The following is a 14072-nucleotide window of genomic DNA, read 5'->3' on the forward strand; positions in this document are numbered from 1 at the left end:
AAACAGAGACTAAATGCTGCCAAAAAAAAATAAAGAAAGGCAGAGACATGTGTGCAATGCTTTCGCACTCCCACGAACATCTGGCAAGGGCGTTACCCAGCAGATTAATGGCCAACGGAGGGGCTCGGTGCCAAGAAAGCGGCAACATATGCTGAATGGTTTCCACTTGGTGCCGCCAAGATCTAAAGCAGGCCAACCAGATGGTAGACGCCCTTGCGAGACACTTCAATGGCCCAAAGCCACGACGTTTTATGGCCTAATGCTAGTGAGGTTTCAACGAATGAATACAGAATATTATGGGGAAAACTATAGTCATTAAACAGTAGTCGTTGATCAGCATACGCCTCATGGGAGGGGGGGGGCCTCACTGGGAATTTTCAAAGTTCTAAACTGAGAAATTTCAATGAATCAGACGAATCATCAATATAAAAACCTGCTCTTAAGCTGCATTCCCGAGAGAGAGAGAGAGATCAAGAGCTTTGGCACTGACTGGTGGCGATAGACCTCGCCTCAATAGAACTCTAACCCTCGGATCAGTTGGATCGGTTTACTGCCACAATGCGGAGTCTACGGAGACTCGGATTACTCCTCATCGTGTACACGTTCACAGCTCTCGTCTCCCCTGGCAGTTCCATTGTCAGTAAGGTTTACTTTCCCAGTATTTTATGGCTTGACTTATAATTCGGCTCTATTACAGATCCCCGACCAAAGCCCACGTATCAGCCCGACTTTGTGTTTCCCTCAGTGCCCGAACACGACCGTCGACGACTGCCCATCTGGGGGTTAAGCCTATACGACCTTAGCACTGGATCCAGTAACCAGAGGCTGAAACGACAAATGCAGCCAACGAGCTCTGTTTTTGAATTGGAAAGCACAGACAGAGCTTCAGTAGAAGCCAGCCCAAGAGCGGCCAGGGCAAAGACTACTCCCAGAAACCATAACTAAAGAACAGCCAGCGGGCTGTGACACTCAACATTTAAGCTGGGAAAGCCTTGGAATGTCTTTAAATTAGTTTACATTATATGATCATCCCAGATTGTGGGAAATGCCTGCAAATATTTATTTAGAATTTTCATTTGCTTGATGGCAGCACAAAGAACAGATCTCTAAACGTAATGCCACTCGTTGGGGGCTTCTCCCTACGCTTTTCTTAATCGCTTTTGCTCATCGATTTTCAACGAAGAGAGCTGCCAGGGGGCTCGTCTGCAAAGCGGAAAACACTTAAGAATCGATCGATTCATTGGTTGGCGATGATGAGATTGGCATGTATGTACATATATTCTGTATAATCTCATCATGATCCGAAGACGTCGTTATCGTTTAGACAGGGGACAATTCTGGCCCGATTGTGGTAATTCTCGCACCTAAATCACCCTTAGCAAAATCTATACTCGTATAATATGTGTTCCAACAAATTGTGCACTCATTTCAAACAGTTCCGGATCCCATTTAAGATGCTGAAGAAGCTCAGTGGCTCAACAATAATGCTATGACCAGTGATGAACATTTATTCATAAGTAGAGGTCTAAGACAACTGAGGGATCGCTCCTCGGATTCGATCTCGGCTCATTCAGAACTGAAGACTGCTCTCTGCAGTCGACCGCCTCGTGGCTCTGTCTGGTCTTCAGGTTTTGATATACGAAATTAAAGAACCTTTTGCATTGAGAAGACTTTTAAAAGCTATCACTTCGCACTTTTTACACTTTCTTCAAATAATAATACGATATTTAACTACTAAACTTTAACCTGAGGAGGGATGGTCTTTCAATCAAAAAGAATCTCCCGTCATTCAATCAAACGATCCCTAAGACGTTGAGGTGTTGGCAGGAAAGCCTTCACTTTGGACAGGCAGTAATCGTGGTTATCGTGCCATCTATAGCCTTCTTTTACTCGGTGGATGGATTATCAAGAAATGCAATTTTTGAAAGTGCTCCAGTTGTGGTGATTAATGCCGCTTCTTAGATACGCTATGGCAAGCACCACAACAGCATCAATCAGCAATTATATACAATTTCTCTTGCACCCGGCCCAGGGAGGAGCTGTGAAACAGACTGTGAAACATTTCTGGTCTAGGCCGGGGGCGCAGGGAGGGCCAAATCAAAGTTCATTATTGCTGCAGTTGTGGTATGCACATTCGAGGAGACTTCCTTGCCAGTGTCTGTGTCTCCACATGGCGTATACGCAATATAAATTCGTAATTGCATGAAACACTATACAGCCGGGGACAGCCAGGGAGCGGACAGAGCCATTGATCAACTTGCAGCCAGCAGAAAGATGGGGCACAAAGGACCAAGAAAATGAGCCATTGGATCGGGCTGGGTCGGGTCGGGGGTGGAGGAAATGGGAAGCTCATCAACTAAATGCAAAGTTCCTCCATGGCCGGGCTTGGGGCTCGGCAAGAGTGCTGGCTCTAGCTGTAGAACAAGAATAATTGACGACGACACGATAATGAGGGGAGCACATACACAGCACAGCAGCAAGGGGAGCGTGGTGGAGCGGGGTGGAGCGGCGTGGAGTGGAGCACATGACAAGGCAACGCATCATCAAGTGGATGCAGACGACTCCTTGCAACGGCTGGCTGCCAGGCACTATAATCCTGGGGAAACACTTGAAAATGATGGATGAAAATTATCGTTTTCTGCAACGCATGCAAATGCGCAAAATTACTTTCACATGATTAATGCTCCACCGGGGCAAAAGTGTGTTCAGTGGCAGCCACAGAAAATGGCTTCAGGCGCTCCTGTCCCCCCGCCCCGCCCCGCCCCGATCATCTACCATCCATAATTAATCCACCATAAAGCAAAAGAAAGCGCCAAATGGTGGCAGACATTTGTTGAACTTCATTTGAAATTCATATTTTAAATATTCGTCAGTCAATTAGAGGCCAAAGGACTCTGACACCGCATTTGCATTCAGCCGTAAAATTATCAAATTAATATTCCGCCCCCCGAGCGAGTCCCACTGGCGTCTGCCGTGGAGCTAGTTGTGACTCCGTTCCTGGCTGTCAAGAACTTTGCAGCTCCCATCTTCAAGGCGCACTTTTCGAGAAGTTGTCAGGCCAAATACGAAACTTGTCCGGTCCAACAATGGCAATTTGATGAGCGACATTTTCGAAATATATTTATAAGCCACTCTCCACTGCGGAGAGGTGTTCCTGCTCCGACTCCGAGCTGTCCAAATTCGTTAATTGGAAGCCAAAAGTTTGTCAATGAAAATGCTAAAGAACTTCACAAAACTGTATAACAATGAAGCAAGAAATTAGATTGTTTAGCATTTGAAGAGCATGATTAGGCCGGCAATGAACCAGACTTTGTTTGGCTCAAAGCGTTTGTTCAGAAAAATCATGAATCACTCAAGGCGAATGGTTTTTGTACGCCTTATTCAAAGCGAATGTGGCCGTTCGTTTAGGTGAAAGTTTCACAGCCGAATGTACCCGAATGTGTGCTAGTGGAACAGCTGTATATAACGAGAACCCAGTGGGGTCTCCAGTCTGAATTGGTTACATCTGTCATGCTTCCTTTTCCACCAAGAGTGGCTTCCCTATAGACTTCCATTTAGGTAAGGCCGGAACACGCGGGCAACTGGTTTTATTTGGGTCCAGGCAGGCACATTTATTTTGTGAACGATGGGAAGAAATTTATGAATAATGTTAAGAACATTTCGGTTGATTATTCGGGCTTAATTTCATATTTTTTTGGTGAACAAATACGTATTAAAAACCCCTTCTTTTGTGGAATCGTGTGGGACGATGTGGCCACATCTCCTGTGTGAAAAACCCCACTTCTCTTAGTACTTCTTGCCTTGGAAAAGCTTTTGCAATCAGGAATTTGTCACAAAAATTTGTCACTTAATTTTTAAAGTTAATAATTTAAGGTTCAGTATTCGCTTCAATTCAAGTGTTTTGCAGACCATCAAACCGATCCCTTCCCTGTGGAATGCGAATAAAATCAAATAAAATGATAGATTTCGGTTTGGTTTCATTGTGGAAATATTAACACCGACAAAAGTCCCACTTTCAGTTCAATTAAAGTCACAAAAGAGTCTTCAAAAATTCGAAATTCACAAAGGGAAATCAGGCGGGGAGGGAGGGGCAACCAACAATGCCAATTGTTATCGAATAACTCACATGAAAAACGTGAATCGCACATCTAATATTCTGGTCCATTTGGGGCACTATCTGGGTTTTTGAATGCTTAGTATACCGGGCCGGGCGACAAGTATCCTCGAACACTGATACTCGTATATAGAATAGATAGATAGAATCGACAGTTGAGCCCCGTCCTGCCATCCATTGGTTTGTCTGTGGTTGGGTCCATTTCATGTAGCAACCGAAATGGGCCACAGCCACGCCCGTACCCGGTGCCAAGGCCCCCTGGCCGCATGCAAATCTCGCTTCGGGCACTTGAGGCGAGGCCAGCCCTATTGTGCCTTTTTCCTACCATTCTATATTCTATTTGTGCTCGGAGATGGCTTCCCCTCGAAGCCTGACCACTTGGCTGCTGCTTCCTCCTCCTCCTTTAGAGTTTTTATCTATTACCCTGGGCGAATATATTGAGATGGTTTCGACAATCCATTGTGGTGTAGTGCTCGTAGGAGCAGGGGGTAGTTTCGGTAGGGTGGCAGGGGGTAGTAGTTTCGGCCCATATCATTACGTTTGCACAATGGAGGACACACATGCGCATTTTGTTGGTCAGCAATGGCCAAAAGAATAAAAATCCTTAAAAACGAATCCTCCACTATTGCCGGACTGGAGGCAGCGGAGTGGCATGGAATGGATCCATCTATTGTTGCCTGGCACTTTGTTAGAGGGTTCTGTTGTGGCTTTTGCCCAAGGAATTTTCAACAGAATTGGGTTCGAAAAAATCGGCAAAAGATAAGAATGAAATGTGCAATTTGACTATTGAATATTATGCATATTTTTGTACCGATATTATCGAAGGATGAATATAAAGTAAGTGTCCTAAAAAGTTATCTTTCGTATGAGAATTCAAGCTCCTTTTTTAAGCTTCGAGCTATTGTATAAGGATCCAATTTAGACTACTTTAAGGAGCATGGGAGCATACTTTTTGATGGGTACCACTTTACTCATATCAGCTTTTGCCTCAAACAACTTTCTTGGCTGAAAGTAATGACTTTTTACTGGCTAAAACTACAATTATATTGTATTTCAATTATTACAGGTTCCACTAAAGCGATGGAATGTCCTGGCTATGGCAGTCCTCTATTAAGATGGCTCCAAACTGAAGTTTTTGGTTTTTTAAGTAGTGGCTATGGGACTGCAATTTGGCTTCCAGTCAGTTTTCAATCTTGGATACACACACTCCTCCATATATACTTCGAGCAGGTGCAGTTAGTGCCCTGGAATATATACAAAATGCCATACATTTCCCTGTCGTATGGAATATTATCCCTATTATCCGATTTCATTTAAATGCGGTACAATAATGATTTTTACACTGGTCAGTGCAAATAGTGAACAATATTGGGGATTTACTTAAGGCTGCACCACTGCCATTGATTTAGGGATTTTATAAATAATAAGGTGCTGCGGTTCACGGCAGTCCGTTTAAGGAATAAATTCTGATGATTTATGATTACAAAATATTTTCTAAAATAATTGGGAACATGAACCCCAATTAGTAATGCAATAAACAATAAAATTGATTTATTTGATATCAGGAATTGCTTCTAAGGCATGAGATCTAAATAATACAAGCTGCCAGGGCCATCGACTGTAGAGTCAGTTAAATATACATATGTACATTGGTATAGTACTGTAGTAAGTTTAATTACTGTCTAAATTGTATGATGGTTATTTTTGTGCTATAACAAAGTTAAGATTATTACGATGGCATGGTAAATATTTGTTTCTTTCAGGTATTCTGTTATAAGCCGTATGTTTTCCATTTGGGTTTTTAAAGATTTGTTTGTTTTATTTGGATAATGGCAGGAACTTTGTAGGACGAGGATGGTTCAATCGTTACTGGAGTGTGTGACTGGTAGAACGGGCAATTCAATTGCATTTATTTTCTTCTAGACTCAAATCCTCCTTGTCTGCGAGCGCACCATATTGTCGCATCAGATCCTCCCACACATAGTGTCGGTATTCAGGAAAGCCGAGGAGCCGCTCAGCAGCTGAGATTTGATATCGCCCTGATGCTGCTGACGTTGGTCCGACTTTCCTGGCTGTGGCAGTATCAGAATCTTCACCACAGCACAGGCTAAAGATGTGGCCTCTAGCCTCCACCTTCAGACCGCATTGCGGAATATGGTGCTTGAACAGGGCCATCACATGCACCAGCTCGTAGAATCATCCGTTGCAAGAAAACTCTAAAAATGCTCTTGGTAACTAAATCAAAGGCAGGTGACATGTTGCTTATGTTTACCATCCACCACTGTACGGGCCCATTGGGGCAAATAAACCTTGGGTCCCATCGTGGGCACATCTACCGCGGCTAGGGAACGGCCTAAAGCCTGGCACACTCCTCCTCGGTGAATATTTGCGTCCTCAAATGTATGTCTTTTGCTTTGTTTACGTTTCGCAATTGTGATGGCAGTCCTTCGATAGATATCAACCGCTCGCTGGTGATGACAGTATTTTCAACGAACAATCGATAACTTCCAGAATGCAGCCCTACACCACCTAATTTTACTGATCTGGCAACCCACGTGTGGTAGGCAGCCCTGTGCCACCTCATTTCACTGATCTGGCAGCCCACGTGTGATAGGCAGCCCTGGCACACAATTTGCAAAAAAAGAAGAAACAGCGTCAACCAAAAAAAAAACTAACAAGAGAACCATTTTAATGTGCGTGAAATAAAGAGGCAATCGAGTCGAAAGCGATCAAAGGCACAGCCAGCACTCAGCAAACAGAATGGAAGCTCTTATTCCAGTTATCAACAAGTTGCAAGATGTCTTCAATACAGTCGGCTCTGACTCAATACAATTGCCGCAAATTGTTGTACTTGGTAGTCAGGTAAGCAGTGGCAGTGGCCGCAGCAGAGCGGCAGCAGCGGCGCCTCGGCAGCGTCAGCGGCAGTCCCAGGTCCCAAAAATGACCGCCATCCCCGGGGTGGTCCCACATGGACGGTTTTTCCTTGGCCGCCCTGCCCCTTCCTGCCGCGCGATTTTCAGGCGGCCCTCCCCAGGATTATATAACGGGATAAATGTTTGCCGGCAAACGATGTTTTCCCCCGACCCACCCCTCCTTTATTCTCTGCAGCTTAAAAATATGTCACCCATTTATATAAGTGCACTTTTTTGGCAATGTTTCGGGTCTGCTATGAAAAATCAATATTCCGCAGCATTCCACAAAAGCAGCTGTCGCCGTGACACATTCCGGTACACACACATATGTGCATAGTATGTACATATGTATATGTGCTGTCTTTATGTTTCGATCGCGGCTTTAATTGCACTTTGATTCATTCGCCGATGACGATGTTTGAGTTCTCTCAGAGCCAGAGCTGGTCATTGAGTTGTGGCTGCGAAGATAACACTGCTAATCTGTCGGGAACACTTCCCTGATGCACGCGCTATCGGCCCGGCCCTATCATTGAACGATCCAATCCTCTAACTCTAACTACTTTACTGATTGCAGAGCTCCGGCAAGAGTTCGGTTATCGAGAGCGTGGTGGGACGCTCGTTCCTGCCTCGCGGAACGGGCATCGTCACCCGCCGGCCCCTAGTGCTGCAGTTGATCTACTGCCCCCTGGACGATCGCGAGAATCGTTCGGCGGAGAATGGTGAGCATCGTGGCTGTCTATAATTGTAGGACACCTCCTCTAAAGCTTCTCCCTTGCAGGCACCTCCAATGCCGAGGAGTGGGGCCGCTTTCTTCACACGAAAAAGTGCTTCACGGACTTCGATGAGATACGGCGCGAGATCGAGAACGAGACGGAGCGGGCGGCGGGCAGCAACAAGGGCATCTGCCCAGAGCCCATCAACCTGAAGATCTTCTCCACGCGGGTGGTCAACCTGACGCTGGTGGACCTGCCTGGCATCACCAAGGTGCCAGTGGGCGATCAGCCGGATGATATCGAGGCGCAGATCAAAGACTTGGTCCTCAAGTACATTGAGAACCCCAACTCCATTATTTTGGCTGTGACGGCAGCCAACACGGACATGGCCACCAGCGAGGCCCTGAAGCTGGGCAAAGACGTGGACCCCGACGGCCGACGCACCCTGGCCGTGGTCACCAAGCTGGATCTGATGGACGCCGGCACCGATGCCATTGACATACTCTGTGGCCGTGTGATTCCCGTCAAGCTGGGCATCATTGGCGTGATGAATCGCTCGCAGAAAGACATCAATGACCAGAAACACATCGACGAGCAGATGAAGGACGAGGCAGCCTTCCTGCAAAGGAAGTACCCGACTCTGGCCACCCGCAATGGCACTCCGTATCTGGCCAAGACACTGAACCGATTGCTGATGCACCACATCCGAGACTGCCTGCCCGATCTGAAGGTAGGTACTCTTCGCTTTCCCTTTTAAATGCACTAATGGACTATGGCTCTCCCCAATGCTCCACAGACACGCGTCAACATCATGTCCACTCAATTCCAATCGCTGCTTAACTCCTACGGCGAGGATGTGTCTGATAAGAGCCAGACCCTGCTGCAGATAATCACGAAGTTTGCCAGCGCCTACAACGCCACCATCGAGGGCACGGCGCGCAACATTGAGACCACCGAGCTGTGCGGTGGTGCTCGGATCTGCTACATTTTCCACGAAACCTTCGGCCGTACCCTGGACTCCATACACCCGCTGGCGGGTTTGAGCAAAATGGACATACTCACGGCCATACGCAACGCAACAGGGCCCCGACCAGCTCTGTTCGTGCCGGAAGTCTCGTTCGAGCTGCTGGTGAAGCGGCAGATCCGCCGCCTGGAGGAGCCTTCGCTGCGCTGCGTCGAGCTGATACACGAGGAGATGCAGCGCATTGTGCAGCACTGCGGCAACGAAGTGCAGCAGGAGATGATGCGGTAAGAGAGCCATAGAGTAGAGTCTGTGATCAACGATTGATCTGTGATCTATGTTCCCCGTTGCGCAGCTTCCCCAAGCTGCACGAGAAGATTGTGGATGTGGTCACGCAGCTGCTGCGTCGCCGTCTGCCAGCCACCAATGTGATGGTGGAGAACATTGTGGCCATCGAGCTGGCGTACATCAACACCAAGCACCCAGATTTCCACAAGGATGCCGCCCTGGTGCCGAGTCTGCTCAAGACAGACAACGATCCCTACTCGCAGATGAACATGGGACAGCGTCGCGCGAATACTCCGCGCAATCACCCCTCTCCACAGGTCTCGTCGCACAGCACAGGCTCGCAGCAACAGCAGCAGCAACAGCAACAGCAGCAGCAGCAGCAAAATAATCAACAGCAGCAGCAGCATGACGGCCCTGAGCAGGTGCTGTCCCATCTTTATTTTATTTTTAATCCAGACAAGATGCATGTTTTTTGTATTGTATTCTAGAACCACGTTGGCGAGAACTCGGTCCATTCGATGGCCAGCACTTGGCTGTCCAACATCTTACCGCCGGGCCCGACGCGTCCGGACAGCATTGAAAACTCGGCCAGCAACACGCCAGTGCACAACAACCTGGTGAGCCCAGTGAAGCCGGTTAACCTGCTGCCCGATGTGCCGGCCAACCACAATCCCCGTCGTCTGACCGACAAGGAGCAGAAGGATTGCGATGTCATTGGTATGTTTGATCAATGGCATCGATGATAAATTGGAAGCTAAATTACTAACCGATTGTGTTTGCAGAGCGTCTGATCAAATCGTATTTCTACATTGTGCGCAAATCCATTCAGGACTCTGTACCGAAGGCCATTATGCATTTCCTGGTTAACCACGTCAAGGACAACTTGCAGAGCGAGCTGGTCACACATCTGTACAAGTCGGACCGGGCTGAAACGCTGCTCAACGAGTCCGATCACATTGCAGTGCGCCGAAAAGAGGCAGCGGACATGTTGAAGGTGAGCGCCAGACGAGAAACGATATGCTATTGATTCGCTTGACACTTGATTCTTTTTGTTGCAGGCTCTGACCAGGGCAAATCACATCATCAGCGAGATACGCGAGACCCACATGTGGTAGACCACCGGAGTGGACACTGATGCGGGCGAAAATCTGGAGCCTGCTTCGACTTAATAACCCACAAACAATACATACATATATGCAGCATACGAACTATTTATTGAAGACAACGTTTGAAGAGAACTCCTTCCTCCTTTGTTGAATGTTTACCCCCAGGCACTTAAAAATCATCAAATTGCATGCAGACCCACCATTGCTGTAGGCCTTTCATTTCTTATTCGAGCATTTTGAGTCGTCACAGAAGATCCGCGTCTGCCGATGTGGCGACTCCACTCTGTCCCCGCTTCAGAGCAGTGGCCGTCAATGTAGAAACCACGACTGGTTTGTTTAGGTTACTCAAAGCACTTATTACATTTTGAATAGTCTAATAAAAGAAGAAAAGGTTGATTCAAACTATGCCAAGGCTGCCTGCGGTGTGTTTACATGGGATCTCATGAGCTGAGCAGGTGTGTGGCAGCAGTGGCGGCTTTTCCATTTCAAATCCATACTCCGCCGAGTGGCTGTTTCATCTTTTATAATAAAATCTTTAATACTTGAATACCAGTTAAAATCTAATTTGGAAAACGTCATTTGTATTGCGGCAAAATGATAGGGGGGCTCAGCTCAGGTGTGGCATTTCCTTGACGGCATCCTATAGTGGGTGTCCACGGTGCGATACGCTGGTGCGGCAGTTGCGGCCCGCGTTCCAGTTATGACTAAACGTTGCGTTGATTAAATGCTCCGCGCTGTGTGTTCGTGTATGTGTTTTTGGGTCGTATAAATAGGGGAATGAAGCCAGAGCCAGCCTTTGGTTTTCCTGCTGTTGCGGCTGCTGGGCGCCCTTAGGCGCGGTTCGTGTCGGAGAGCACACGGACTATGCAGCCCACGCCCCCCTTGGCGAACGCCTTCTCGTGCCACTGCAACAGATGCCCGCTGGAGCCCTCCGAGGGTATTTCGAAGCCGCGGTATATGTACTTCATCAGCACATCGATCAGATCGTTCTGGTCAACCGTATCAATGGCCTGGTCGATTTGTGTGGACTTGATTGATAAGAGCACCCGCAGCGTAATGTTCAGGGCGTGGTCCTGGAAGCGAAGGTAGTACAATGATTACGCCTCGCTCGAGCCGATTATGCACCTGCTTACCTTCACAATCTGGTTTTTACAGCGCAACGGAGCGTTCTGGAGAGCACTGAGCAACGCCTCGACCACCTTTCCCTGCGTCAATAGCGTTGTGATTTCGGTCTCGTCCGGCCCGACTGCGGCGCTGTCCACGCCGTCGTCCTCCCTGAAGTTGTCCTCATTGTACTGATCCACATCGATTTTACGGAACGCACTGCTCGAGGTGTTCTTTGCCATTTTTTACGTTCTTTACTTTTCTTTGCAGGGCAGGGAAAATGAATCACGAAGAAGACAAGCGGCGAACAGATGTGAAGACAGGGCTGCCACATGCACACAAAATTTTTAGTATTTTTCCTAGTATTTCTTAGTGTTGAACAGCGCCACAGGCAACCTCCGCATCTGGCCACACTGCAGATTTACTTTGTTGTTGTTTCAAGTGAGTTTTCGTAGAGACAAAATTAATAAATTTGGTAAAACACTAGCTTTCCGCACAGCATGGCAAAGTTCCTGGGCCTCAATCGGCTGACCAAGCTTTTCCAGATCGTCCAGGAGTGTGGCGGCCTGAAGCAGGCCTACCTGAAGCTGTACAGGTGAGTCCTGTTCTTATATAAGTTGTTGCAGCAGCAATTCCATATTGTTTTGCAGAAACGATGATCTGAAGATCGGCACCCTGGTGGGCATCGACAAGTACGGCAACAAGTACTTCGAGAACCCGTACTACTTTTACGGACGTAATCGCTGGGTTGAGTTCACTCCCCATGTGAACATGGACTACGATGGCTCCCAGATTCCCGCCGAGTGGTACGGATGGATGCACTATAAGGTATGGCAATAGCTACATCTTCTGTTTGCTCTTAACGCTTACTCTTAACTCTTCCTGCAGACCGATCTTCCACCAATTCGCGATGGCTGCAGACCCAAATACAAGTGGATTGCGGATCACAGCGAGAACCTTTCCGGTACCAAGGGTAAGTACATGCGCGGCTCCTTTCAACTTTTGTTTGAAATGCGTCTCTTGCAGAGGCCTATATGCCCTACACCACCACTCCCCCCAAGGTGGAGGCCTGGGATCCCTCAGCGAAGAAACAATAGGAGTTCAATAGCTTTACAATAATATTAAAATTCGAGTGCAAATGGCTGCAATTATGTTAATAAAATTCAATTTGTTAACTTATTTGTATGTAAGTCGTACCCTCGAAGGGAAATGAGTCGTAGACGTTTTTATACGCAGATCAAGGATTATTTTATTGTATGTACCTATAATTATGACTGGACCATATCTAGCCACTCGTTACTTATTGTTAATGGTGCCCGAGGGGCAATCTAGAAGGGTTCCTCTTTGATTTTAAGCGCCTTCTTGGCCCGGCGCTTGTACTTCTTGGCCGTGTCGGCACACTTCGTGGTGATGGTGGCTCGAATGATGCGCTCCTTGCCGCCCGTGCGGTTCACGACGCACTCCACAATGTCGTCCACCTTTTGCTGATCCAGTTGCAGTTTGGGCGGTCTCTCGCGGCCGTAAAAAGCGGGCGAGGGCTTGCCCGTCAGCGTGTGCGTGGCCAGCTCGTCGCTGCTGAAGACAACACCCAACAGGGAGCGGGTGGCCACCGGAGCGCTTGTCCAGAAGACTTCCCCGTACTGATGGGCACTGATCTGCGTGCCGTTCGGCCCCAGGACGTACACATAGCTGCCGTCGTTGCCCTTAACACGCTGCGGGTATTGAACCAGGCTCTCCCGCTCGTGGTCAGACGTGGTGTCCTGCAGGTGGGACTCGGCCGAGCTGGTGGACAAGCGGCGTGGTCGCTTCGAGGGTGGAGCCGGCACGTCTTCGCATTCCTTGTCGTAGCGCTGATTCAGCGTCTGCAGCATGGTTGTGAGCCTGCCGAACAGCTGCTCGTAGTGATGCTGGCTCTTCTGGACCTTGGCCACCTGCTGCCTGAACGAGTCCTCGACGGGTGGCAGCGGCTCCATGGCGGTCTGCATGTTCAGTATACTGCCGCTTGCCGTGGTCATGGCCATTAGTTTGGCATCAATAATACGACGGCTGGCCTGTGGGATCACCTTGGTCTGTTTCGAAAGCATCTTCTGAGGGCCTTGCGTATGCCCCTTTTTGGGCTCCACCATTGGCTGGTGCTGGCCCAAAGGCCTGAGAGCTGTCTGTCGCATGAGTGTGGTGCGCTGCGCCGCCACCTCGCAGTTGATGTAGTTCTCAATGTCCATCTCCTCCAGCTTCACGATCGGACGCGTGAGCAGTCGTTGGTAGTAGGGCACAAACGTGGGTGCAAACTGGCTCAGATACTGGTGATACGGATGCGAATACTGTACAGGTGGCAGTCGAAACGATGTCTGCGGTTGAAAGTGCGCTGCGGCAAGTGGATGCGGCTCTACTGACATGCAAATCTCATTTTCCTCGCTATTTGTAGGGTTAGATACGTGATCGCTCGAGTAGGTCCCGCCGGCCGCCATTCCCTCAAATTTCTTCAACAGGTAGAAATATTCCTTGGGTTTTGCGAATGTGCAGCTGCACTGCGATTTCTAAATTTATTTGCGAAAATTCTTAAGCTCTGAATTCTTTTTTTTGTATTTTATGATCTTGGATTAACGGCATTCCTTTTCAGCAGATGGCAGCTCTACCTGTACGTTTTTAGGGCTGAAGACCAAGGATCATGGGCAGACATATAGCTAAGATTTTCGAACGATTTTTAAAGGCAGCATATAATAACTTATAACCGTTTAAGTTTGGGTTTACTTAAATATTTTGTGTGGTCGAAATTTGTTCAACGCCTTTGGGAGTGGAATACCATCTTGAATATCCACCTACCTGACCGTATAATTGATGGTTTTTTATGTATATTAATATCAGTGCCAATAC

General features: G+C 47.9%; 5 protein-coding genes and 1 long non-coding RNA gene across 6 annotated transcripts; 3 read left to right on the forward strand and 3 right to left on the reverse strand.

The window, feature by feature from the left end:
• Positions 1–527: 527 nt before the first annotated feature.
• LOC26533055 (uncharacterized) lies at positions 528–1260 on the forward strand. The gene is made up of 2 exons (XM_015181130.2): positions 528–640; positions 698–1260. The coding sequence occupies exons 1-2, from the start codon at positions 559–561 to the stop codon at positions 943–945; spliced, it is 330 nt and encodes a 109-aa protein (XP_015036616.2). The 5' UTR covers positions 528–558; the 3' UTR covers positions 946–1260.
• A 4533-nt stretch (positions 1261–5793) lies between these two features.
• LOC117184269 (uncharacterized) lies at positions 5794–6556 on the reverse strand. Its single transcript, XR_004469581.1, has 2 exons — positions 6387–6556; positions 5794–6330 (listed from the first exon to the last, which is right to left on the reverse strand). It is a non-coding gene; the product is annotated as an uncharacterized lncRNA (long non-coding RNA).
• A 135-nt stretch (positions 6557–6691) lies between these two features.
• Drp1 (dynamin related protein 1) lies at positions 6692–10499 on the forward strand. The gene is made up of 8 exons (XM_001355950.4): positions 6692–6976; positions 7601–7745; positions 7805–8469; positions 8536–8987; positions 9056–9410; positions 9477–9705; positions 9771–9982; positions 10047–10499. The coding sequence occupies exons 1-8, from the start codon at positions 6875–6877 to the stop codon at positions 10101–10103; spliced, it is 2217 nt and encodes a 738-aa protein (XP_001355986.3). The 5' UTR covers positions 6692–6874; the 3' UTR covers positions 10104–10499.
• Positions 10500–10606: 107 nt separating this feature from the next.
• On the reverse strand, positions 10607–11514 carry Arpc5 (Actin-related protein 2/3 complex, subunit 5). Its single transcript, XM_001355949.4, has 2 exons — positions 11228–11514; positions 10607–11167 (listed from the first exon to the last, which is right to left on the reverse strand). The coding sequence occupies exons 1-2, from the start codon at positions 11438–11440 to the stop codon at positions 10925–10927; spliced, it is 456 nt and encodes a 151-aa protein (XP_001355985.1). The 5' UTR covers positions 11441–11514; the 3' UTR covers positions 10607–10924.
• ND-B17.2 (NADH dehydrogenase (ubiquinone) B17.2 subunit) lies at positions 11504–12377 on the forward strand. Its single transcript, XM_001355948.4, has 5 exons — positions 11504–11639; positions 11698–11793; positions 11849–12026; positions 12087–12171; positions 12225–12377. The coding sequence occupies exons 2-5, from the start codon at positions 11699–11701 to the stop codon at positions 12293–12295; spliced, it is 429 nt and encodes a 142-aa protein (XP_001355984.1). The 5' UTR covers positions 11504–11639; position 11698; the 3' UTR covers positions 12296–12377.
• Positions 12378–12427: 50 nt separating this feature from the next.
• Positions 12428–13852, reverse strand: Elba2 (Early boundary activity 2). The gene has a single exon (XM_001355947.3). The coding sequence runs from the start codon at positions 13664–13666 to the stop codon at positions 12527–12529; it is 1140 nt and encodes a 379-aa protein (XP_001355983.2). The 5' UTR covers positions 13667–13852; the 3' UTR covers positions 12428–12526.
• Positions 13853–14072: the final 220 nt, after the last annotated feature.

The sequence above is a fragment of the Drosophila pseudoobscura genome, chromosome 4, assembly GCF_009870125.1.
Source record: "Drosophila pseudoobscura strain MV-25-SWS-2005 chromosome 4, UCI_Dpse_MV25, whole genome shotgun sequence".
NCBI classification, from domain to species: Eukaryota; Metazoa; Arthropoda; class Insecta; order Diptera; family Drosophilidae; genus Drosophila; species Drosophila pseudoobscura.

Excerpts from the sequence above, each read along its gene's own strand:
- LOC26533055 (XM_015181130.2), top strand. The coding sequence starts at position 559 with ATGCGGAGTCTACGGAGACTCGGATTACTCCTCATCGTGTACACGTTC. Across the intron at positions 641-697 it reads CCCTGGCAGTTCCATTGTCA|ATCCCCGACCAAAGCCCACG; the intron begins GTAAGGTTTACT and ends GCTCTATTACAG.
- Drp1 (XM_001355950.4), top strand. The coding sequence starts at position 6,875 with ATGGAAGCTCTTATTCCAGTTATCAACAAGTTGCAAGATGTCTTCAAT. Across the intron at positions 9,411-9,476 it reads AGCATGACGGCCCTGAGCAG|AACCACGTTGGCGAGAACTC; the intron begins GTGCTGTCCCAT and ends ATTGTATTCTAG. Across the intron at positions 9,983-10,046 it reads AGGCAGCGGACATGTTGAAG|GCTCTGACCAGGGCAAATCA; the intron begins GTGAGCGCCAGA and ends TTTTTGTTGCAG.
- Arpc5 (XM_001355949.4), bottom strand. The coding sequence starts at position 11,440 with ATGGCAAAGAACACCTCGAGCAGTGCGTTCCGTAAAATCGATGTGGAT. Across the intron at positions 11,168-11,227 it reads GTAAAAACCAGATTGTGAAG|GACCACGCCCTGAACATTAC; the intron begins GTAAGCAGGTGC and ends CTTCGCTTCCAG.
- ND-B17.2 (XM_001355948.4), top strand. The coding sequence starts at position 11,699 with ATGGCAAAGTTCCTGGGCCTCAATCGGCTGACCAAGCTTTTCCAGATC. Across the intron at positions 12,027-12,086 it reads ACGGATGGATGCACTATAAG|ACCGATCTTCCACCAATTCG; the intron begins GTATGGCAATAG and ends CTCTTCCTGCAG. Across the intron at positions 12,172-12,224 it reads GAACCTTTCCGGTACCAAGG|AGGCCTATATGCCCTACACC; the intron begins GTAAGTACATGC and ends CGTCTCTTGCAG.
- Elba2 (XM_001355947.3), bottom strand. The coding sequence starts at position 13,666 with ATGGCGGCCGGCGGGACCTACTCGAGCGATCACGTATCTAACCCTACA.